At 32.3% G+C, this 25,000-nt stretch overlaps 3 protein-coding genes across 4 annotated transcripts; 1 reads left to right on the top strand and 2 right to left on the bottom strand.

Annotated features, from left to right (window-relative positions):
* Positions 1–8,219: 8,219 nt before the first annotated feature.
* Positions 8,220–12,673, bottom strand: LOC134836539 (uncharacterized). Its single transcript, XM_063851723.1, has 5 exons — positions 12,495–12,673; positions 9,803–12,422; positions 9,527–9,748; positions 8,712–9,470; positions 8,220–8,642 (listed from the first exon to the last, which is right to left on the bottom strand). Exons 1-5 carry the CDS (start codon positions 12,546–12,548, stop codon positions 8,500–8,502), a joined length of 3,798 nt encoding a protein of 1,265 aa, XP_063707793.1. The 5' UTR covers positions 12,549–12,673; the 3' UTR covers positions 8,220–8,499.
* A 3,116-nt stretch (positions 12,674–15,789) lies between these two features.
* Positions 15,790–22,088, top strand: LOC134836538 (F-box/WD repeat-containing protein 1A). Its single transcript, XM_063851722.1, has 7 exons — positions 15,790–15,819; positions 18,531–18,753; positions 19,898–20,169; positions 20,229–20,863; positions 20,925–21,114; positions 21,177–21,318; positions 21,382–22,088. The coding sequence occupies exons 1-7, from the start codon at positions 15,790–15,792 to the stop codon at positions 21,393–21,395; spliced, it is 1,506 nt and encodes a 501-aa protein (XP_063707792.1). The 3' UTR covers positions 21,396–22,088.
* Positions 22,089–22,330: 242 nt separating this feature from the next.
* On the bottom strand, positions 22,331–24,698 carry LOC134836537 (probable cytochrome P450 28a5). 2 transcript variants are annotated; one of them, XM_063851719.1, is made up of 6 exons: positions 24,292–24,698; positions 23,953–24,174; positions 23,757–23,895; positions 23,589–23,696; positions 23,025–23,534; positions 22,331–22,967 (listed from the first exon to the last, which is right to left on the bottom strand). In XM_063851719.1, exons 1-6 carry the CDS (start codon positions 24,696–24,698, stop codon positions 22,401–22,403), a joined length of 1,953 nt encoding a protein of 650 aa, XP_063707789.1. In that variant the 3' UTR covers positions 22,331–22,400. The 2 variants fall into 2 exon arrangements, with proteins under 2 accessions (XP_063707789.1, XP_063707790.1); XM_063851720.1 differs by having other exon boundaries at positions 23,953–24,179; positions 24,292–24,335.
* Between the last annotated feature and the right edge of the window lie 302 nt (positions 24,699–25,000).

Genomic DNA, 25,000 nt, shown 5'->3' with positions numbered 1-25,000 from the left:
TGCACGTCACGGATTTTTATCAATTTATTTTTTGCAATAAAAAAGCTTATCTTATCATCTATGTGACACGATTGCTCATTTCAAGTCAATCATGACAAAAAAAAAAACGGTGCATTATTGCGACAAAAATAGAACGTACATGAAATTGCAACAAATGTGTGTACCATTTATTTACTGTGCAAACAACCTCAAATCAAGTTATATATTCTCTCGTAGTCTAAAATAACATCTGTTTATTTATTGTCGCTTATAAATTCAATGTTACTTCCTTACAAATTACAATTTATTTACTGTAACGCTTGTACGGATGATCATGTTGCGTTTTGTCGAACGAGTTCTTAGGCTGCAATTTTGATTTAATGCCTTGTATTATATAGAATTTTTATGAAAGGCTCGTATAAACTTGAACCAGACACGAAATAAAGCATGACTTTGATAATAACAGAGTGATATCATTGTTTATGTTGATTTGTCCGAACACAATGCAGTTACTTTAGCACGAATAGCTGCTGATGTTGCAGCAATAACACACAAGGACAGCTTTTGCATGATGCATGAGTTAGTTGAAAATGAAAGGAATAACATTTTTCCGCTGATTTACGAGAAAAACAGTCATCGAAGCTCCCAAAGGCACAAAAGCACGTCAATTCCATTACAAACTTTTCTCTTTTAAAAACGTATCATTATCAAATCAGTACGTGAATTTATTACTTTTTCGCGGGTTTTCCTGTTGGCCAAACACTTTTCATTACTGCTCGATCATTCACAAAAGTACGCCACGGTTTAAATTTATACATACATTCATTGAATCGCTTTCACTTTATATAAAACAAAAAAAAATATTTTATATAGCTACAACCTAGAGGGACAATTATTAATACGATGTTTTCATGTTGTTATTTTTAAATCATTTTCATAGATGCGCCAACTATTTACTAACCTCTTTGTACATTTATCTGCAACTTTTGATCTGAATCTCATTTTATTTACATACAAGAAGAAATTTCAAGCAAGAAGAACGCTGTTCACGCTAAACGCTTCGTTTGCTAGTTTTTTTTTTTTACTAAAAAATCGTAAATTACACAAGTTTCGTAGTCAATTTCGGTTGAGTTCACAATCAAATTTAACAAATCTGCCATAAAGTAGCTTAAAATTTTTTTCGTCAAAAACAACTTTTTTTTAATGTGGTTCCAGTTTTTTAACTTTTTGCTTTTAATTGTGCAACCATTATTGACGAAATTTGTCTTTTTTTTTGTGTGTGCTTGAAACAATTGTTTGTAACAGCAGTTAACTGTAACTCAACTCGTGAACTCGTGTTTTACATTTATTTATGCAAATTATTGCCGAAAAAAATTATTTTTCGTGTTTGTTTACTTTAAAATACTTTGTAATGGTATGTTTTTTAAAAAAAAAAGAGTAGTGAGATAGAAAATTTTTTTTTGAACATGATTGGTAGAAGATGAAAGCGCTTTTGTAACATGATGGCGGTTTCGAAATCACTTGTTGGAAGAAGTTAGTCATTGTACCTTTTTTAGTTCTTTACTGATATTTTCATGAAAATGTGTGCTAAGTAGTCAATATTGGCTTTGTACCTTTTAAAATACTTTATACAAAAAGCGCACATACAAGCGTAGTTGATAAAGCTTTGATTACAAAAACTTTGGACTTTGTATATTGGCTCAAGACACCTTGTGAATATTTCTGTAAATGAAAGGCCAGTCCAATGTTTTTTAATTGCTTTCTCTGCATTTGTTCATCAATAAATCTAAAATAACAAAGTTGTGTTAACAATTTTTCAAGTAATTTTCTGAGTAATTAATTTAATACCTTAAGTAAAGCTCGACGACGAATTGTAAAAAGGTAATTTTGACGAGTGCGTTTAATTGTTTAGTTTAGTTTATTTATTTCGACAATTCAAATCGTATCAGTCTTATACTATTTGGGGTGAAAAAGCCATTGGTAGATGACCGCCGGCATAAAAACCCATCTTTTGATTTCCTCTTAATGGCTATTTCTTAATTCTAATAATACATGTTTCTTAAAATTATTAGCAGACATTTCGTTCGAGTACACGTCACTAAATCGATTAAATGATAAAGCACATCTATGAAAAATCTCTGATGCAGCAAACTCACTATTATGATGTCTCAATTCAAAAAAGCGCTCGCGTCTCAAATTTCTTGTTGGTTGATGGTGTATTAGTTTGGCTCGGAGCTCAGGACGGAGCTGACTCGAATTGTTGTCACTTTTTGCGTCATCTTAGTGACATTTGCGAAGTTTAACATCTTGAATTCATCCAGTCATATTTTCCGTGCTTTTGATTTTCATTTTGTTAACTAACCAAATATTGAAAAGTTCTATTCCGTGAAATGAATCCATGTTTATAATGATTTTCTTTTATTTTGGTTACGTCTTTTAAAGAATTTGATAGAAGATCATTCGTGAATCTCAGAATCGTTTGGCTTTTCGGAAAGAACCAATTTTTCTCCAACCTAAAAGTAAATTATATAAATTAAAATTCCTTTAAAAAAATCTTAAATAAAATTAATTCCTTCCAATTTTCATAAAAAATTTTCACTTACTTCTTTAGAACTGACAGACATCCACAAAACCGCCATTTCCTAAATTTCTTGAATTAAAATGTCTAAAAATAGAAATGAAAACTTAGTTCAAATACCGTCAAATCCTTCCGTTCACGAGTTATCGATTATTTTACTTTTATTAAATTTGGTGACTCCAACTATAAGAAGCTTATAAACATGTGACATACAACTGTCTAAAGTTATTTCTTTCCAACAAACAAACTACAAAATGAAAAAAAAAACAGAAATATTTATAAAAATGTCAACGACTTTCTTTTATGTTTACAAAGGTACTTACTTACCTGTAAAAGTTCTTGTCGTTGGGTGAATAAATAAAGAGGTGCAAGTCAAACAAACCTGCTTAGACTTGAAGTTGAAATTGTAGAACATTAGTTGAAAATTCATGTTTTACAAGTTCGTTATAAACACTCGTGTCGTCATGTGTGTATTACTATAATGAAATTAACTTACAATGTATATGTCTTCATCTCTCATCATCCGTTTCTCGTTTTGTAACGCGTTAAACGTCATTATTATTATTACCTTCACTCTGCTCATTGTCTTCATTTACGTGAATATTTTAGAGCACGTCGACGTTTAATTTTTTTTTTCGTTCATATCCACAAGAGGTGTTTAGTATTGCGGCAACTCATTAACATTTACATGGCGATGTGTGCATTGTTCGCGCGTATTTGGTGTCATCAGCAGGAAGACAAAGTGCTAAATACAGGAAATTTTTGAGGTCCTCCAAGTAGTGGCACGTCTTGCATTGAATTGAAATGTTCTTGTATTGTGTTTGCGAATATTGACATGAAATTTTTTTTTTGGCAAAACGATAAATTGCTCGTAGAAAAAACAATCAAGGTTGTTTCGCAAAGCATGTTATGCTACCTGATCATGGATTTATTTCTTTGTTAAGCCACTTAACGAGTATTGACAGAATTCAGTATTTTTGTTGCCTTCGTGCTTTGGTAGTTAGGTAGATGATGGATAAATTAGCTAAAATCTCATTAATTTTTTGCACTTTATCACAGTAAGCGTTATTTAAACAACACATGAAAATGCAATAAAAGTCGGTGTTAAAATGAGAACGAGCTTAAGTAATAAAAATACCACTAAAATTAAATTAAAGTAAGACTTTATCATCTTAGGCTTTAACAAAAACTTAAAATGTTTTTCATATTATGAGAAATTTTTATATCAAATATTAAAAAAAATATTTAAAAAAAATTTAATTATATAATTTAATTAAATAATTAATAATAATTTTTGAGTATTTTTTTTTAAATATTTTTGAGCAAAAATAAAAAAAAATTTAAAAAATCAAAATTTTTATTAAATTCTAAATTTTCTTTCTTTTTTAAATTTTTTTTAATTTTAAAATGTTTATTTTGGTAAAAAAAAAAATTCTTGATTTTAAAATTTTTTTTTATAAAATTGCAAAGAAGATTTTTATTTTATTTTTTTTTTTATCAAGTTAAACATCTTAAAATATGAAAAATTAATGAAATTTTGAAATAATTTCTACGAACATATTGATTTTTTCATTATTTATAGAAATTTTTAATTCTAAAACTTTAAAATCGAAAAAATGTTCGATGTTTGCATTTACCTTACTCTTCATTTAGCTCTGTTATTTAGAAAAATCGTGGGTAACGATCATCACTGATTATGTGCCAAGAGGTTAACCATGTTTGCCTCTTCTAGTTGAACATAGGAAGCATCAAGTTATTTTTTTTTTGTTTTTCGGTAAACAATAATACTCGTGAGGAGGTATTTGCATATTTTGGTTGTTCAACTTCAGAATCGATTATTATTGATTTTATAATAACACATGTACATAAAAATAAAACGTGGCGATGTTCAAATCCGAATAAATTGGGTAACGTGTAGGAATGAACAAATGTTGTTGTCTTAATGCGAAAGCCTGTTATTGCCTATTTTTTGTTGGTATGGGCTTGAAATTGGGAGAAACAATAAGTAATTATGATGATTATAATGGAACTCGCCCACATCGTTAACGATTGCTGTCATTGTCAAAAATTCATGTCTTGAAAAATGACACGCGATGGATTAGATTGGCTTACTTTTGGGATCATGGGAATCTTAATTTGTTTAAAATTTTAAGTAAAAAATTCATCAAATTGTTTGAAATGTGTCAATTTTTAGACGAATCAGGTTAAATTTTGGTCAGTTTTGATAAGAAAAAAAATTTTTTCATTAATTTTTTTAACGCAAAATTTTTTAATTTAATTTTTTTTTCAACTTTTAGAATTTTTTTTCTTAAAACACTCAAGAAAATAGAGGAAAATAATTTAAAAAATATTAAACTAGACTTGAAATTGTCTCAATTATTACTTCGAAACACAATTTTTTCACATAAAAACCTTCTTATGACACATTTTGATTGATTGTTAACCCATTTTTGTTTTATTTCCCTCTTTTTCTTTATTTTTTTCCACAACAACTACTCAGGCAACCTCCAACAATGGAATTATCACGAACTTATTAGACTACAGCAAAAATGTTCTTCTCCCATCGAGACGCAATTCCATGCAACACTCGACTTTAGTGCAGCAGGTACTTATCTGGCATGCATTTTCCTCATAATTCGCTCGTTGACCTCTTTCATTTGACCGATTTCCTGGTTTCTACAATTTCTCCCATGCATCTACCGAAGATTCACCTAAAAAAAACAATTTCATGCCCTATAACTAATTGACCTATGAATCTAATTTATTTCGTTTAAAAACATTTTTCAAAAAAATAAAAGGTAACTGTTTCACAAAGTCTGCCATGCGTTGTAAGATTTCACTTCCTTCATTGATGTCGGAATGTTGTACATGAAGTTTCATTGTATTTTAATCATCATCATTATTTTTGCTATTACAACATATATAAATTTGTGTCTGTGCCGCGTAATAGTTTCCATTACCTATTAGCTATGAATGATGTGCGTATATGCGATTTTTCATACAAATTTCAAATGAAAAAAAAAGTGAAGACATGAGAAGATGAAATTATAACAAACAAAAGTTTGATAAATATAATAACGATGATAAATGCACGACACACTCTTCTTCGTTAATGGGCAAGTACAATTTTGAAAAATGTTTCATATTATTTTAGATTTAGAATTTTCATTATTTTTTGTAATATTTTCCTTGTAATCCAGTTTAAATAAATGAAATTTTTCTAAATTTTTAAAAAATCATTTTTATGTTTTTTTTTTAAATTAAAAATTTTAAAATATTAAAAAAAAAAATAAAATTAAAAAATTTTTAAAATTAAAATTTAAAAAAATATTAAAAAATTCTAAAATTATTTTAAAATTATTAAAATTAAAAAAATTAATAAAATTATTTAAAAAATAATAAAAATTATTTTTTTTTAAATTTTTTATTATTTAATTTTTTTTACGAATTTTAAAAATTTTTTTAGAAAATTTTGATAATTTTTTTAATTGAACTATCTAAAAATAGCATTTTTAAAAATAAATCATTCCTCTTAATATTTTTGAAAAAATTAATTAAAATTAAATGTGAAACATTTTTAAAAATTGCACTTGCCTTACTTCTTCATCTCACGTCGTTTCACAAACATTTCTAGTCGTGGCTGTTTGATGACATGCAAAACTATTCACACACTCGTCTATCATCGCGACGCCCGAGAAAAAAAGAGAATTTAGCACAACTGAACAAATAGCGAGGTGAGAAACGAACGAAAAGAAAAAAATCGAGGCAGCAGCATTTTATCATTGCAGATCCATCTCGTCATCATCATCATCATTTTATTGTTATGATAATTACTTTTGTTGTTCTCGCTTCTCTTTTCTCTTGTCACAGCATGTTAATTAAACTACTGAAGACTGCCTGTCTCTTCGTGTCCAAACTTGGCAAACGGTGAAATTCGCAAAATCCTACTCGGGTTGATTAACTCATAAATTCACTTTTAATTCAATTTTCGATTGTGTGGTCTCGCTGCAAGAAAAAAAATTATCAGAAATGATTCCAAACATTAACAAATTACTACATTTTCGTAAATAAACATCAAAAAACTTCAAATGAAATGCAAAATAATAATAATCTGCTAATTTCATAAATTTAATTTGTATAAAATATTCACTTCACACATGGCTCGTCGCTAATACCAACAACAACAAGCGAACGTGTAACAGCGGAATGTTAAATAATAATTGAGGATGGTCTCTCTCGTTCCGTGTGTTGTTTAGTCGATATTTTTTCGAAAATAAATAATATCAATATTATTAACAAAGTGGATCAGCGAGAAAATGAAAGAAATAATGAAAGATGGTTTACGGATTGGAATGATTAATGGTTACATAATTCATGTATTTTCTTGTCTGGCGCTTTGTTTGGGACAAAAAAAAAATTTTTTGAATAAAAAAAGTGTTCATTCATCGAATTCGATAAGATAAATATGAATTTGTATGTGAATGAACTGAAATTCACGTTTTTTATAAAGCAGAAGCTGTTTTTTGTTCAATAAAAAATGAGGACCGGATTGTAAGTTTTCAGATTTTGATTAAAAATTAAAACTCAAAATGCTTTTTTTCAATTTTTTTTTTCTTACAAGAAGTTTTATCGGAAATTATAGTTTTTTTTGTACACATCCTTTCATTTCACATTTTCAATAAAATTTCTTGAGCTTTGTGATGAAAAATTTCTTTGAAAGTAATTTCCTCTCATGAGTTTTTACATTTTTGTATGAAAAAATGTCTTTTGAGCTCTTGAATAAATACTTCAAAGCAAAATTCAACTTGAAAAATGTTTCTTTTGATCTAAACGTGTTTGAGAATTAAAATATTTGAAAAACTAGAAACAACAATTCTTTGATAAACGTCTCTCGTGGGACTTTTACTTACAGAAGGCTTTTAGATAAGCTTTTCTCTGAGGAATTCAGATAAAAAATTTTTAAACGTTTGATTTTTAAATCTATATTGATCGTTTTTCACCTCTGAAAATGATTTTTTTTATAAAATTTTATTAATTTAAGGAATTTTTCATAAAAAATTTGATTTTTTACGTCCTTTACGAGAAAGCGTCTCGAGTAAAAATATAAAATTTTTATGATATTTGTACATTTTAAGCCTATTTACGAAGAAAAACACACCAAAAAGTTCAAAGTTCTCGTTTTTGTTTGAAAATCCACAGTCCAATACGATAAGAAACATCTCAAGGGAAAGCGAAACGACTGACATCCGACATCGTTTTATGCGATAATCAAAAATTCATTACGTTTAATTCCATTTATTGTCTCTCGTAGAGTAAAATATGCACTTTAAATATTTATTTTGCAGCTAGTACTTCATTACTCATCATGAAAAGTTGAGAAAATCCTCCTTTTTTTAAAAATATAGCTGAACAAATAGCAAAAGAAAACATTTTTTAATGCATTTTAACACAAATAACTACAAGACGGAATTGAATGGGCTGCAAAAATGGAAAATAACTCCACTTGAATGAGTTTTCAAGCAGTAGGAAGGTACTTTATGGATGTATTTATTGTTGCGCCATTCTGCATCAACTCGAAAAGGTGTTCAGTTGCTGGCTGGAAAAAATTTTTTGTGTTTTTCGAGGAAGTTTTGCCGTAAATAAATAAGCACGAGAGAGAGAAAGACGATCCCCCTTTAGCTATAAAATAAATTTTCTTTATTGCTAACCGTTGTTGTTACTGTACCTACTAATAAAATAAAATAAAATATAAAAAAGTACAGGAGAGAGAAAGAGCATAACAAGACAAGACACGACAAAACAACAAACAAGTGGTATTATGACTAAGTAAAATATTTATCAAGTAAATTTTTGGCATCTTTCATCTTATTTTTACGTTTTTCAATGTTGTAGCTGCTGTATGGCACTCCCATGAAAAAAAAATTATCTAAAAATAACTCGTCTTATGCACCAAATGTGTGTTTTGAGTGTTCCAATTTCTGCTCGATCCAGTCGATGTAGTGCGATACTTTCACATAAACTCCTGGTTTATTCACGAAGCCGCAATGTTGTCCCCACGAGATGATGCCATAAAGGGTGTTGACTCCTGTTTCGTCATAAAAAGCAAAAAAATTATAAAAATTTTATTTTTTTTCGTGAATTTTTTATCACTTACCGTTCGATTCGCACACCAATGGTCCTCCGCTGTCGCCGTCACAGGCATCAACGCCTTTAGATAAACTTCCGGCACAGAACATGCCTTCAGTAATAGCTTCGCCATAGACTCCGGGTTGTTTACAGATGTGCATGGGCTGTATCGGGACTTTGCCTGCACGGAGATCGAATGATGTTGACATACTTCCCGATTGAATGGCGCCCCATCCGGAAATTGTGCAGTTCATTCCAGGTGTGTACGGAGCTTTTTTGTCTGGAAGACAAACAGGTTGAATGTACGAATTGAACCGAATTGGCGATTTTAGGAGAACGATGGCAATATCGTTGTTCATATGTTGTCCTTTACGGAAATCCTCGTGAATGTACAAATTTTCAACGTAAACCTCAATTTCCGATGGTTCAACTTCATCTGAGCGATAATCTCCTAAACGGACCATATAAGCTCCTTTTGGATACCCGGTGAGACAATGAGCAGCTGTTATTAAGTGATAACGAGAGATTAACACGGCGCCGCACCAATGAGCGGAAATGCCTGCTTTCTTCGCGCGAATGCTCGCTTGCCATGGAATCTCGCCGCGTTGAGTTTTGGTACTTTGAACGACGCGTTCATGATATTGTTCCTTCTTTAAGTCGACTTTTACGCGACCACATTGCTCGGGAAGCAGTTTCGACGAACGTTCTGCGTACGGGAAGTCTTCGAAACGTGTTTGGAGCTTTCCTTTTGTCTTGCTGGTTTGAGTGCGAGCGATTCTTTGAGTTCCTGTTGAAGAAAAAAAATGAATTTTTTGATAAAATTTAAAATTTTTAAGAATTTACCATCGAAACATTTGACTCCGACATCTTCTGTGTGTGCACAATTATGCTCGCCCCATTGCCAATGAACGCAGTCGTCGATCGTGGTTTCATTTCCTATACATTTGACTTGATCCAGCCAAATTGGGCCCTTTCCTTGACCAAATTTGCTTTTTACAACTGTACTTTCGCCTTCGAATCCTAATTGGCGGCAAATTACATCAGCAGCTTCCTTTGTAAAGTCATCTAAAATCAAAAATTTATGAAATTTTTAGTGAATTTAGCAGAAAAATCACTTACCATCACAAATCGTTCCCCAAATACCGCGATATTTGACTTCAACTCGTCCTTCGTGCTTTGATGCGCCATCAACCAATCGAATTTCCAACGAAGCATTACACTGTTTGGGACTTTCATCCGAATGATCGGAGCAATCGTACACATTATCACACAAAAATCCCGTTGGAATGCATTCTTGTGACATTTCGCACAACCAATAATCCGCAGGACACTTCATAATTGGGATTTTACAAACAACGCCAACAATTTCATCGGCATTGCAATCATGAACGCCCCATCCATTAAAGTCACATTCCTTCAAAGATGTCTCATTTCCCTTGCATTCGACCTCATCCATGATAAAAATCGTGTCTTCGCCATCAGTTAAGCCCGCACTTGGAGCATATTGTGATCCGAGACGCAATTCTGCAGCTCCCATTTCGAATCCGAGCTCTTTGCATAAAACATTTGCCGCTTTTATATCAAATTTGTCATCACAAACGTATCCCCAAACATCGTAAACTTTAACTTCGACTCGTCCTTCGTGTTTTTTTCCTTTGTCATTCGAAAGACGAACTTCATATCCTAAACGGGGACATGTTGCTTCATCAGATCTGTCACCGCAATCGTTTTTCCCATCACAAACCGCTGTTTGGTCAATACATTTTCCATTCGGGCATTTGTGTCCTTCGCAAATTTGTGGTTTGGGAGTCGTCGTTCGAAGCGGAATCACAGCTTTTGGATCTCTATAGAAGTAAATTGTGGGTTGTGTGGGTTTGACAGCTTCTTCATCGGGTATCGGGATATCTGGAGTGTTTGTAGTTGTCGTAGTTGGATAATTATTTCGGTTATAAGTGTGTTGACGAGGTCCTTCGCGTGGATTGTAACGCGTTTCAGGCATCGGAATGCCGTTTCGGCGATGCCATTCGGGATTGTGAGCGCCTTGATGAGGTCCGTGATGCGTATGATGTCGATTATTGCCGTGATTTGCATGCCATTCGGGCGAATGTTGGAAATGACCTCGTGGATGGTTGTGTTGATGATGATACTGAGGCCTTTGAGTTGTTGTCGTTGTCGTTGTGGGCAATTCTACTTCGACATTTTCGTTACTCGAGTCGATCCATTGTTGTCCTCCGGCGAGATGTTGTTGCTCTTCGCTCACTTCGTAATTTACGGACTTGTCTTTTTGTTCGGTGCCCATTTTTGTCTCGATCGGTATCGAAATGTTGACTTCTTTTTCTTTGATGTAAGGTTTTAAGAGCATTTTAAGGGCGTCGCTTAACGTTGACATGTCTCCCGTGACGGGAAGTTCTTCTTCGTTGTATTTCAATTTTTGTTGGTTGTAATAAGCGCGATTGTAGTTGTTCATAGACATCACAGCTTCCTTTGGCGTTACGATTTCCGGAGTCTTTTCCGTGGTTGTTGTTGTCGTTGTGAAGAATTGACGCCGTTCGACCTTCGCTGGAGGTCTCGGGCGTGTATAAATTGGAGCCTGATGAGCTCTGGAGACTTGTTCATCAACGCGAGGATATGCTCGAGCGGATTCTTGTGGTAATTGATCATAATTAGGTCTTCCATTTTCGAATCTAGTATACGGTTTTTGTGTCGTTGTCCAATAATTCGGTTGATTTCTCGTGTTATGAGGAATAAAAACTGCTCCAGCAGGTCCTTTATTGTGCAAATGTTCATTATCTTTCGAAAATCTCATGTCAATTCTACCAATTCCTGAATACATTTCATCATCGTAATCGACTGTCGAGGGAATTTCCAATTCTTTTGGCTTTTTATAACTTCCTCCTTGTTCCTGCAACACACAATTTACGTTCTGAGGCCAATCACAAACCTCCATTTCGGGATTAAAATGCGTTCCGGGCCCACAATCTCGGATAAATGTTCCCGTGATGTCACAATGAAGGTATTTCGCGCAGTCAAAGGGATGCGGCAAATGTCTCCCAACAGCATCAGGAGGACAACTTGGTTCATAAGCTCCATTTCTATTCTGAACAGACTCATCAGCAGCCAAATCCGTGTCTTCTTCGTCTAAATAGTCTTGTTCTCGTGTTCTTCCCATGCGAGAAGTTAGCTGTGATGTCTTTTGCGGGTACGATGGAAGCTCTTGAACTTCAACGTCGGGCGCGCTACTGCGTTGATTGGTATTACGAGTCGATTGGAATTGATTATATTGCGCTACTTTCGCGTTTTGTTGTTCTCTTTGGTATTTGTTATCAGTGCGACTGAGGGTTACACACTTAACCTTTGTCGGATTATCGCAAAGTTTTGTCTCGGGATTGAAGAGAGTGCCCGGCGGGCATGTCTGAACGCTGCCTTTGCCTTTGTAGCAGTTCAAATATTGCTTGCAATTGATGAGATGCGGAAAAACTCCCGTCGCACGAGGAGGACATTCCGTTCCAACGGGCTGCATATCGGCAAGGAGATTTTCTTGCGCCACTGTCGATGGCTCCTCGAGTGCGTTTATTTCTTCGGGCGTCGCAGGAGCATTCCCAACTGGAATTGGAGGCGCTTGAAGCCTTTGTACGGGAATTTCGTGCCCAGAATGCGCATTTGTGGCTACCCTACTGTACGAATGATGCATCTCAATGCCATGATGGAGTCCTTGTCTGTTTACCGCGTAATCTTGAATCTAATCAAAACAAGAAAAAAACATTTCCTAGAACAAACGTCGTTATTTTCGCTTGATTGATAGAATACTTACAGCAGTTGTTGCTCCAATTAGAGCTAAAAACGCCAATATTAATGCGTACTTCATCTTGATCTTAATTAAAAATCATGAGTACTTGTAAATAACAACGCTGAATTATCTTGTCTTTTATTAATTTTTACAATTTTAACGATCTTGTCAGTCCGAGAGTTGAGACACTTATGAGACTTTTATGCTCATCGTTCTGCAAGTCTTTAATAATAATTAAGTGACTCGTAAGAGAATCATCTCCGAGCGTTTCATGTGTTTGTTTAAGCAGATAATGAAACATTTTCTGTGTATTTGGGCAAAAAGTGATAATAATTGTGAGTTTATTCGATTAGAGAGGCATACAAACTGTCAACAACTCGTTCGGTATTTCGCTTTCGGAGATTCACTTTGCCACTCTAGTAATCTCACACACTGCCATTATCACCCAATAAAGACAATTCGTGGAATGTTCCTGAGCAAACAAACATTCGTACAATTTTTAAATGTATTTGAAGAAATTCATCTCGTTCTCTCTCCAATTTTCTCTTGGCGAGTTCTTGATTTCGTCGTAAGAACAATGACGTTCGCTCCATTTTATTAATTATTCGTTGGAATTGATCTGATATGAACTGCTTATTGTTGTTGTTGTCATTTGTGATAGACAATAAATTGTTATTTTGTGAGAAAATTAAACATTTTTTTTTTAATTTGTTTTAAGCATTTTTAATTAAAAATTTCAAAAAATTAAATTTTATTATATTTTTTTATAAAAAAAAAGTACAAAAATGAATGAAAATTGATCAAAAATGTCTAAATTTATTAATATGTGATTTAAGAACAAATTTAGAATTTACAAATTTCTGTCAATTCAAAAAATGTCCGTTAAAAATTTGAAAATGTCAATTTTCATAATTTTTTCACATTTTAGATGAAAATTCTTAAATTTCATTAAAAAAACATGTGTATTTTTTCTTAAATTTTTTTAAAGTTTTATATGAGCCTTTCCAATTTTAAATTCATTTTTTAATTAATCAAAAAAAAAAATTTTTAAGAAAAATTTAATATTTTTTATAGAAAATTTTTTAACTTTCAAATATCTGTCAGTTCAAAAAATTACCGTTAAAATTTTCAAATTATTTAATTTGTAAATTTTTAACATTAATTCGTTAGAAAATCATAAAATTGTCAATTTTTGTCAAAAAATCACATTTTAATCAAGAAAAAATAACAAAAATTCCCGTCTCATCTCGTAAATAAATCTCCAACCTTTGACCTTTCTTACTTTATTTAACGTTTATTCCACAAACCATCATCATCGTAAACCATGAATCACTAAAGTTTTTTTGTTATCGTTTGATTCTTAGCGTGATGCTACGAGTAAATTGGAGTAATGAGTAAATTTTTATCAATTCCACGAAATATCTTTCTCTGTTTATTATTTTAAATTAAATACTTACTTAAAATAGTCAGAGAAATGGAATTTCCAGTTAAAGATCGCAAGATTATCGGGAAGTGACGTCATTCCTTTTGCTTATCAACTTGTGCAAACAACAAAAGACACGAAAACAAAACAAAATTAGTCTAGTTTTTATTTCAATGAGAAAAAAAAAATTGAATCCCAGATTTTTCTCTCAGTTATTCATTTATTTATTTATTTAAAATAAAATAGAAGAAAGAAAGGAAACAGCCGAGAGTAATTCACGTGCACTGTGACTCACTCATTTTTGCAAAAAAAAATTTTCTTTGACGGTCGTCAAACTCGCATTGCACGTGCCCCGCAGCAAAAAAAAAACGAATAAGGAACCATCCCTTGAGGCTTTTTTTCTATTAATTTTTTGAACTTCCTGATTTGTTTTTTTTTCGTCTTGAATATGTTTGTTTGTTTGCTTAGTTAAACAAAGCGCAAAAAATAAAAACAAAACATAATCTCTATTAACCCATAAACAAGTTGCGTTTTTTTTTCTTTAAATGAATGGAAAAAATCCGTTCCGTTTCGTACTAACAATAAAATTGATTGTTTTGAATGATTAATTATTATACAATTTTAATAACATTTTTTTTTTGCGATTTTGTAATAATAATAATTGAACAAAAAAGTCGTAATCGACACTTTTGGTGCGAATTTAAATAAAATTACAATAAAATAAAAATAACTCGTTACTTATGTATTCACATGTAAATAAATCAAAGACACACCAAATTAAAAAAAAAACGTGTTTCTATCATCAGTTTCAATTGCAAATTCTTTCCATATATGCAAGTGTTGCGAATAAACGTGAGCCAAACTCGATCACCTGCTCACTGCCTTTCAATTTGCAATTTCTTGTCATACGCTATTTTACCGTGCCATTTTCTGCTCATTAAAAAAACATCATTTGCAAGACGTAAATGGGCAAAAATCGATATTATTACATACGGAACAAAAAAAAAATTGCAATATGTATGTTAATAATAGATGAAATAGTAAAAATATATAAAATAATGTGGAATTAATGAGGCAATGATTATGGATATGGATAACTCGTTTTTATTTATGCACAAATGATTGGAAAATCAAATATTTTCGTGTTTGTTTGTGATACAACTGTCATGTTGGATATCCTGCCACGTCTTGTTTCGTGATTGTCAATGTGAGTCACGTTATGGAGGTTTATTACAAGATGAATTTTAAGTGAGCTTGGGAACGCATTCTAAGCTTCGAGCTGAAATCAGGGGCGTTTCAACCTAAAAAGGTATTAAAAGACCTAAAAAAGTAAATTTTCAAGAATTATTTAAAAAAAATTTTACAAAAACCTTAAAAATTCATCGAAATTTCTTCATTTGACTAATTATTGGTCTATAATTTGAAGATTTTATATTAATTTAACGAATTTTGGTAAAGATGTGTTTATAAAAATTGTAAATTTTTAAGAAATCAGAGCAAATTGTTCAAATAAAGAAATATTATCGTTAATAAATTTAATACAAAAGATAAATTATCAATAATTTTAAAAAAAAATTGTACAAATTTCAAATTTTGACAAATCTGTCAGTTCAAAAAATGACCGTTAAAAATTTGAAATGTAAAAAAAATTAATTTTTATTTTATTTTTATTAAAGTCAAGTTTAAAAATTTAAAATTTTAAGCTTTTTTTCAATCAAAAATAATTTTTAAGTGTCAAAAATAACTTTTTTGATCTTTTTAAATAATTTTATATTAAAATAATTCTTAAAACTCAATTTTTTCTTAAACATTTATCAAGTTCTTCTAAAATTTATTATAAAAATTTTCAAGTAAAACGAGAATTTACAAATCCAGCTCTGTTCATTAGCAATAAAAATGATAAATCAACCAGAAACATGCTTAAACGTGATTGAGATTACAAGCATCAAGATAAAGAACTTGCTCTTTTATACATTTTCATTTCTAGTTAACACTATTAAACCCTGAACCAGCTACGAAATAGGTCAATAAATTCTCATTTCTACGTTTCTCCATCCAACAAGGTCGTAAAAGATGTAAAATTAAAGTTTTAATTACAAACATTTTCGCTAACGGTACCTTACTGGTTACTTTTAATAATAATTAAATCTGGTTTCGGATAAAAAAAATTATTTTTCTCCGTTTTCTGACACAATTTTACTCGTTTTTCTTTATTTTTTTGCGTAGGCATCATAGATCACAATGCGAATTAGGTCAAGAACGTGTCACCCATCTCTGTATCGATTGCTGTAAGGCTTTTCATTTCGCAAGTGTATCTTTTGTGTGACACTCGTGTACGAGGAGACGCCACAAAACGGATGAAAAGTGATTGAATGAGGACAAATATTGATTTGTTTCCATATGGCGGAGCAGCGTGACATTTTTCTCTCAAATGTTAAAAGTTTCGATGACGCAAATGTTTTTTTTTTCCATTTTCCTCCATATGCTGGCAAACTACTTCCACTGGTTACAACAAACAACAGAAGTTACATCCGTTGAATTTGATTAGTTTTTGAATTATAAATTGCTCAATATCGATTATCGTTGTAACGAAAAGGCATGCAGTTGGTAACAGTGGTCAGGAAAAAGTTCGCTAAGCGATGCTTGATGATTATTTGATGGCAACAAAGCTCATTAAATTAGCTTGTGAGAGAGAAAAAACGTCATAAAACACCAAACTGGAACCCAACTAACCACAAAATCGCAAAACTTTCACTCCATCCGGCTCTTGAGCGAGCAGATAAAGCACGTTTTTTCACACACGAAACAAAAAAAAAAGACAAATAAAATTACTGGATTCGTTTAATGACTCCACACTAATTTGCATTTGTTTTGTGTGTGTGCATAATTTTATGCGAGTTCATTACAACAAAAAAAAAACCGTAAACTTTTTTAGAAAAAAAAAATCCTAATATGCATAAAATTGAATGAAATTAGCAAACACATGTTCAACTAGTTTTTGTGTCGTTCTAAATAAATTGCTGAATTATAATTTGATTAATGTTTAGTTTTTTTTTTATTTTTGCCAAAGTGACACGACATGACCTTCATCGTCACACGTCTTTCAGCACTCCGGCATTGTTTTAACGAACAACAAAAAAAAAATAAAATCAATTATTTTCCGCAAAGTGATATTCAGTTAAAAAAAAATATCTAACGCTACATACTTATCTAGATCAAAGTCAGACATAATCGGGTTAAAACTGACTTTGTTTGCCTTGTAATTGAATTTCTGTGTAGCTGTTTAGATTGTATGGAAGTGATTTTAGTGATACTCATCAGCAGCAACACCTGCAACGATAGCGTTGGATTTTATTGAGGAGGAAGAATTATTGTGGGTACTAATGAAAAAGTGATTTGAGTCATTTTTGGGATTGGTTTGCTTGAAGGCTTGTACTTTGAGTCGATTTTTTGTGGTTTAATGACTGGTTTTGCGTTTCATGAGGTGAATTCGGTTCATGGAAAGACAAGTTTGGGCAGTTAAATTGCTTTTTTAGAGCTCATCAGTTGAAATTTTAGACTGTAAAAGGATTTTGAGAGTACTGAAGATCAAAATTTCTGTCATTTAAAATTTTTTGAGGTTTTTGAGTCAAAATTTCAGGACTTGTAATGGCTCTGAGAATCCAAATTTGACAATTTAATATCAAATTAAGGCTCTAAAATCCAAAATTTGATCAATTAACGACTTTGTGAGAGTTCGAACTAAAAAAATTAGTCTTTCTAAAGACTTTAGATGGATTCGAAGATCAGTTTTTAACAATTTAATGTCTTTTTTATGATTTAAAGATCATTATTTAGTATTATAAACGTGATTCAAGAGCGTTAAAGGTCTAAATTGAATCCTTCAATGACTTTTTTGAAGCTTTAAAAACCGAAATCTTATGGTTTGAGCACTTTTTCTATCTGTTTAGACTGAAATTCATCAATATTTTAGCATTTAATATGAAGAACCTATCTTTTAAATGATAAGTCATAAACTTAAAGATACAAATCTCGCTAATAAAATTTCTTTAAAGTACAAAAAATTAAAATTTAACGATTAAATGACATTTTTAAGCTGCAATTGATTGAAATTCAAGGCTTCTTTTGATATAGAATAACATTTTTAAACAAATTTTATGTCTCACTTCACAAAAAATCAATTTTAATAATGAAAAACAATAAATTTTCAATCTTCCAAAGGAGTAGTTGAAATTTTTCTCATACAAAACGATAACAACTTTACACCTTTTTGCTGCTTTTGTGCACTTACCGCTTCGACAACATTAAAAAATGCACATAAACTAATTTATTTCCGTGAAAAATTTATAGCATCGCATTAGCGCGTTCGAACGACGTTTAAAGTCGATTGCGAGCACCTCATTCACATACTCCACTTTTTTTATTGTTTCATTATATTATTTTTTTTTGCGCGTTAATTAAATGCATTCATAACAATTACAGTCACAATCGCTTGTCTTCCTTCTTTTTGTTCAATTATTCGATTTTTTTTTCATCGCTAAAGAGACATAAAATGGGATTTAATTAAACTTTTTAACAGTTTTAAGTCGGATTTCAGTGTGAAAGTTATTAAAATTAATTTCTTCTTTTTTTTGCAGTTCCAACAGACGATATTATACGACCCGGCACGCAAAAAAGAGCCATCGTTATCGTTCCAGGACGAACGAGACACCTGTCTTTCATACTTTTCCAAGTGGAATGAGGGAGATCAAGTTGACTTTGTAGAACAATTGCTATCTCGGATGTGCCATTATCAGCATGGACATATTAACGCCTACTTAAAGCCTATGCTACAACGCGATTTTATTTCCTTATTGCCGAGTAAGTATCTTCTTCTGACCTTCAGACAAAAATTTCTCCAAAATGATGTCATTTTTTTTTTCTTGCATCGACACCTCTTTTATGCCATTTTTCGCTATTTTTGGTAAAAACGCTCATTTTATTATTTATATTAACTTAACTTACCTTATAAATCCGTCTTTCGAGTCATATGCAGCGAAGGTAGAGAGTCACATGTATCGAACATAGCACTACTTGTTTAACTTGTTTTGTTTCTTATTTTACTCAATCCAGTCTTTCTCCATAGTTGTTGTCAAATGCACAAGTTCTCTTACGACAATGATTATATATGATTTTATGGAGAAGTTTGTTCCCTGTTGTTTGCCTACTTTTTACCACTTTGTTTATTTTTGCAAGGAACGGGTCATAATAAACGTTGATACGATCTTAATCGACGAAAAAATAACGAAAGAGAGGAACGGGAACGATATAATTCATAAATTTGTTGTTTTTCTCATAAATATTGGGGTCAAATAACATTTAATTGGTGTCATCTCTTTAGTCTTTGGCATTGTTTGGATTGATTTTAGGACATTTTCATCAAAAATTTAGATTTTTTTGTCTGTCTTTTTAAAAATAATCATTAAACTTCAATTTTTTTGTCAAAATAAAGTAATTTTCTTGTATAAAGTTTTATGAAATTAGTTAAAATTTAAAAATTTTTTTAAAGAAAATAAAAAATTTGAAGATTTTTTTGTAAATTTTAAATTAAATGTCAGTCTTTGGTTCAGTTTTCAGCCATTTTGATAAAAATTATGAAATTTTCGTTTATTTTTCTCAAAAAAAAAATTATTAAAATTTTAATAATTTTTCAAAATTAAACAATTTTTAATAGAAACTTTCAAGAAATTGATTGAAATTTTAAAATTTTTTTACAAAAGATTAAATTTCTTATACTTTTCTGCAAAATTTGACTTAAAATCGTTTTTTTTGCTCCAAAATACACTTTTGTCACTCAAACTCTTTTGTTTTGAACGAATTTTCCGCCTCGCATTGTTCTGTTTATCGTCTCGAACACAAGAGGAAGATTTGTATTCAATTGCCTATAAAAAGAACTTGAACCCAGACATCATGGAGACATAACACAAGGACATCTTACTTAATTTTTCTCGTTTTTTCTTCGCAGAAAAAGGCTTGGATCACGTTGCCGAAAACATTTTGTCGCACCTGGATGCCGATTCGTTGTGTGCTGCCGAATTAGTTTGTAAGGAATGGCTCCGTGTGATATCCGAGGGGATGTTATGGAAAAAATTGATCGAACGCAAGGTCCGTACAGACTCATTGTGGCGCGGCTTAGCAGAACGCCGTGCATGGATGAAGCATTTATTCGTACCCCGTCCCGGCTCAATACATCGACCGCACAAATTTTACAGATCATTATTCCCGAAAATTATGAAAGTAAGTTTTTTTTTTGTTTTTCGTGGTTTTTTTTGCTAAAAAATGAATTTTTCTTGTAGGATATTCAAACCATCGAAGACAACTGGCGTCAAGGCACTCACAATTTGCAACGCATCAATTGTCGCAGCGAAAACTCGAAGGGTGTGTATTGCTTACAGTACGACGACAACAAAATTGTTTCCGGCCTCCGTGATAACACGATCAAAATTTGGGATCGCAACACGCTGCAATGCTACAAGATACTCACCGGGCACACGGGCTCCGTTTTGTGCTTGCAGTACGACGACAAAGTGATCATTAGCGGTTCGAGCGACAGTACGGTGCGCGTGTGGGACGTCAATACGGGCGAATTGGTGAACACGTTGATACATCACTGTGAGGCAGTCTTGCATTTACGCTTCAACAACGGCATGATGGTGACTTGCTCGAAGGATCGTTCGATTGCGGTATGGGACATGACATCTGCCAGCGAAATTGCGCTGCGTCGTGTCTTGGTTGGGCATCGAGCTGCCGTCAATGTTGTTGATTTTGACGAAAAATACATCGTTTCGGCATCCGGCGATCGTACAATTAAGGTATGGAATACGTCGAGTTGCGACTTTTTCCGTACACTCAATGGACACAAACGAGGCATCGCCTGTTTACAATATCGTGATAGATTAGTTGTTAGTGGAAGTTCAGATAATTCGATAAGGTATGAAAAAAAACACGAATTTCCTTCGAATTTTATCTTAAATCAAAAATTTTCTTTGTAGACTTTGGGATATTCAGTACGGCAACTGCTTACGTGTTCTCGAGGGACACGAGGAATTAGTTCGTTGCATCCGATTCGACAGCAAAAGAATTGTAAGCGGTGCTTATGATGGCAAAATTAAAGTTTGGGACCTGCAAGCAGCACTCGACCCACGTGCACAATCGAATACATTGTGTCTAAAGACTTTAGTGGTAAATAATTCCCTCATTTTTTTCGCTAAAAAACAAAAATTTCACAAAAAATCTTCTTTTAGGAACACACGGGCCGAGTATTCCGATTACAATTTGACGAGTTCCAGATTGTGAGTAGCTCGCACGACGACACCATTCTAATATGGGACTTCTTAAACTGTTCTCAGGCTAATCCCGAACCTCCCGTTAACCGATCGCCGTCACGTGAGTTTATCCTTTTCTTAATTTTAAAATTTAAAAACTAATTTTTATTTTTTTTTCTTGCAGCGTCTATGGAATGATCTTCATCGTAGTTATTTTAGATTTACTTTTAGACCCTTTTTGAAATATGATTAATTTATTAGTTAATAAGCTAGAGAATTTTGAATCAGTACGAATCGTTGATGATGACTTGAAATATCAAACAAAAAAAAATAAATAAATAAAAAAACATTTTTTCATTTTTCGCAGCTTTTGATAGAAATTGGCTTCTTACGAAATACAAAACAGAAAAAAATCACAAAATGTCGTCTTTTTTGATGATCACAAGTAAGATTGTTAAGCGAAGTAGAAAAATAAGAAAAAAAAGTTAATTTTGTGTGTAAATGACAAACCGATAAAATATAAAAAAAAAAACATTTTTGTGCCCTATCGTCCCTTCTAAGGGATATTAATTGTATTTTTGTCGCCTTTCTTCGATGTTTTTTTCGAATTTTACTTCAAAATCGTTTTCATTCACGTTTTTTCTCGACTAAAAGTTGTAAATAATATAAAAATAATTCATCTGCCGTAAAAAATAAAAAAAAAATCTATTTAAAACCGTATGAATGTAGTTGTTTAGTGTAATGGAAAAAATAATTAAACCACAAAAAAAAGTTGTATGAGAGACGCAGAGTAGGGAATATTGTATTTTAAATTAATGACTTTAACAAGGATGATCTAGCTAACGAAGAATTGTATGTAATGATTGACGACAAATATAAAATTTAAATAAAAAGCTAAATAAAAGTTATAAAAAAGTATTTTTTCTGTTTCGAATTGAGGATGGTAAGCATAAATTTGTTGATTTTCTTCAAGTTTTCTTCTAATTTTCTATTAAATTTTTCAATTTTTGTCTAAATTTTAATAAAATCTTGTTAAAATTGAAAATTTAATTATAGAAAATTTTCTTAACCTTGACTTCGAGGAAGAAAACGCATATCAGTAAGCTGTCAACGTACAATTTGAGACTCAAGAGTTGTTATCAACGAATATTTATATTTGTTTTATTCAAAACTTACGTAACTTTTGTTTACAAAAATACATTTTCAGCCCGAAATCGGCTTCAAATTCAACAAAATGCCCGATTTGTATGTCAACATCATCTCATAAGGGTTATATTCCGGCTTTTTGGGCATCTTTTCGCTCACACTCAACTCGAAATTCGTGATTAGATGAGCAATGCAACACTTGAGCTGCGTCTTGGCGAATCTCTGACCCAAACAAATGCGAGGCCCATCGCCAAAGGGAAAGAGAACTCCCTTATCTGTGTACGGCTTGAACCCTCCAGTCGCCGAATCGAATCTATCGGGATTAAATTCACCAGCATCTGCTCCATAATACTCCTTATCGTGCTGCATTTCGCGAATTGCGATGTTAACGATAGTTCCTTTGTCGATTTTCAACGTTTGACCTGCAGTAATTTCAGTTTCGTACTCTTTGGTACATTCTCGGAAGTGCATATGAAGAACTGGATTCAAGCGAAGTGACTCGTAGATCACTTGTTCGAGGAAATTGTTGTCCGTTAAGGTATCGTAATCGAAATTACCATTTGAATCGCGGATTTTCAGCATTTCTTGACGTAGTTTTTCTTGATGTTTTTTGCTTTTGGCGAGCTAAATTATTGAAAAAATTGAAATTTTTGCTCAGAAATCGACTTTAAATGACCTTACCTCGTAAAAAATGTTCGATAAAGTGATACTTGAAGTCTCAATGCCATCAAAGAAGAAACTCAAAGTGTGTGCCGCCATCTCCAAATCCGAAATTCCCTTCTTTTCGCGCAAATGTATCAAAAAATCCAGGTAATCTTGACGTTCAATCTTGTTATCTTTGCGATATTTCAACGCTTGATTCATTAAATTGACCAAAAAGTCAGCTTCTTTGTCTGGGCAGAACTTGACCTTGAAGATTTCAGCGACGGCGGGGAAGAAAGGAGCAAGTCCAATGATGAAAAATAATCGCCAAGAGGGACTCATTACATTTCGTGCAACTTGTCGAATTTCCGATTCTTCTCCGGAAAATGCTCCGGACTCAACGCCATAAATTGAGGATCCAACGACGTCAGTAGTGAACTTTGCACACAACTCCCGCATCTCAAATTCACTTTGAATGCGATTTTCTTCGTGGATGAATTTTTTCATGCGATCCGCAACTTCTTGCATGATCGGAAAAAGAGCCTTGATCTGAAAATTTCATAAAATTAACGAAAATTTTAATATAACAAGATGAAAAATTACTCTTCCACTCGTAAAAGCTGGCAAAATTTCCCCTCGTTTTTCCTTCCATTCCTCTCCTTTCAAGAAAAATGGATTTCTTCCGAGTAATGGATCAGATTCCTTATCAATCTGTCAATTTAAATTAATTGATTTTTTATTTGTTTTTTCAATATATCAGCTATCTTTTACCGTTAAAAGCCCTTTTGTGTCTGTAAAATGACTGAAATCAGTAATCATCACTTTTTTAGCGAGTTCTGGGTCGATCACGAGTAATGTTGGTTTGACTCCGTAATATACGCCAACAGCCTTCGTACGTCCCTTGTACTCTCTATGAACGTAATTTGTGAATATTTCCGCGTAAATAATTGAAAAAATCATAACTTACTTGTACAATTGCGCAATTTCATGCAAATTATGAATTTTCTTGTCAATGACGCTTTTGAAAGATCCCATTAGAAGTCGCGCTCCAGGTCCTGGAACATTTTTCTTCTCCCAATAAGTGTAATTTTTCGTCATATAAAAATAAACGAGACCAATGGCACCCGCCAGTAAGGCAAAAAATAATAAAATCATGTCGCGTGTTGATCGTTCGGCGTCAATTAAAGAACTAAACTAAAATTAGAAAATGAGCGTGAATGAATTTTGATAACGATATGTGATGATAAAGCAATTTTCAACTAAAGTAAGTGATATTGAAACAACAAACTTCTTAATTTTTATTTACTTAATTTGTTTTAAACTCAATAGAACACCCGACTTGTATGAGAGCAGAAAATCAAATGTGTCGTACTTTGGATGTTTTGACATTGCATCACTGATAGCGAACTCAAATGTCGTGACAAAGTAAGCAACACAGCATTTCATCTGCGCCAGAGCGAATTTGCGTCCTAAACACATACGAGGTCCATCTCCAAACGGAAAAAAGACTCCTTTGTCGGAAAAATCCTTCATTGCGGCTTCATTAAAACGATCGGGATTGAAATCAGCAGCATCGGCTCCATAAAAATTTGAGTCCCGATGGATGTGGAAGACAGGAATTACGACACTTGTTCCTTTTTCAAGCAAAAATGATTGATTTTTGTCGATTTGAAGCTGTTTTTCTTTGGTACATTCACGGAAATGAACATGCATGATGGGATGAAGACGTAAGGATTCTAAAAAAATTTAAAAAAAATCAAAAAATAATTAAAATTTCGTTAAAAACTTACCAAAAATGACATTTTCTAATAATTTATTCTCTTTTAGGGCATCATACGAAAATTTTCCGGACTCATCTTGAACATTTATCAACTCCTCTCTTAATTTTCGTTGCCAATCAGGATTCTTAGCAAGTTCGTAGAAGGCATTTGCAAGAGAAATACTTGACGTCTCCACTCCATCTAGGAAGAAACTTAAAACGTGAGCTGATATTTCGACGTCTTTCAAGTTTTTTC

Source organism: Culicoides brevitarsis, unplaced genomic scaffold (genome assembly GCF_036172545.1).
Source record: "Culicoides brevitarsis isolate CSIRO-B50_1 unplaced genomic scaffold, AGI_CSIRO_Cbre_v1 contig_56, whole genome shotgun sequence".
In the NCBI taxonomy this organism is placed as follows: Eukaryota; Metazoa; Arthropoda; class Insecta; order Diptera; family Ceratopogonidae; genus Culicoides; species Culicoides brevitarsis.
This window is presented reverse-complemented; position numbering and strand designations above follow the sequence as displayed.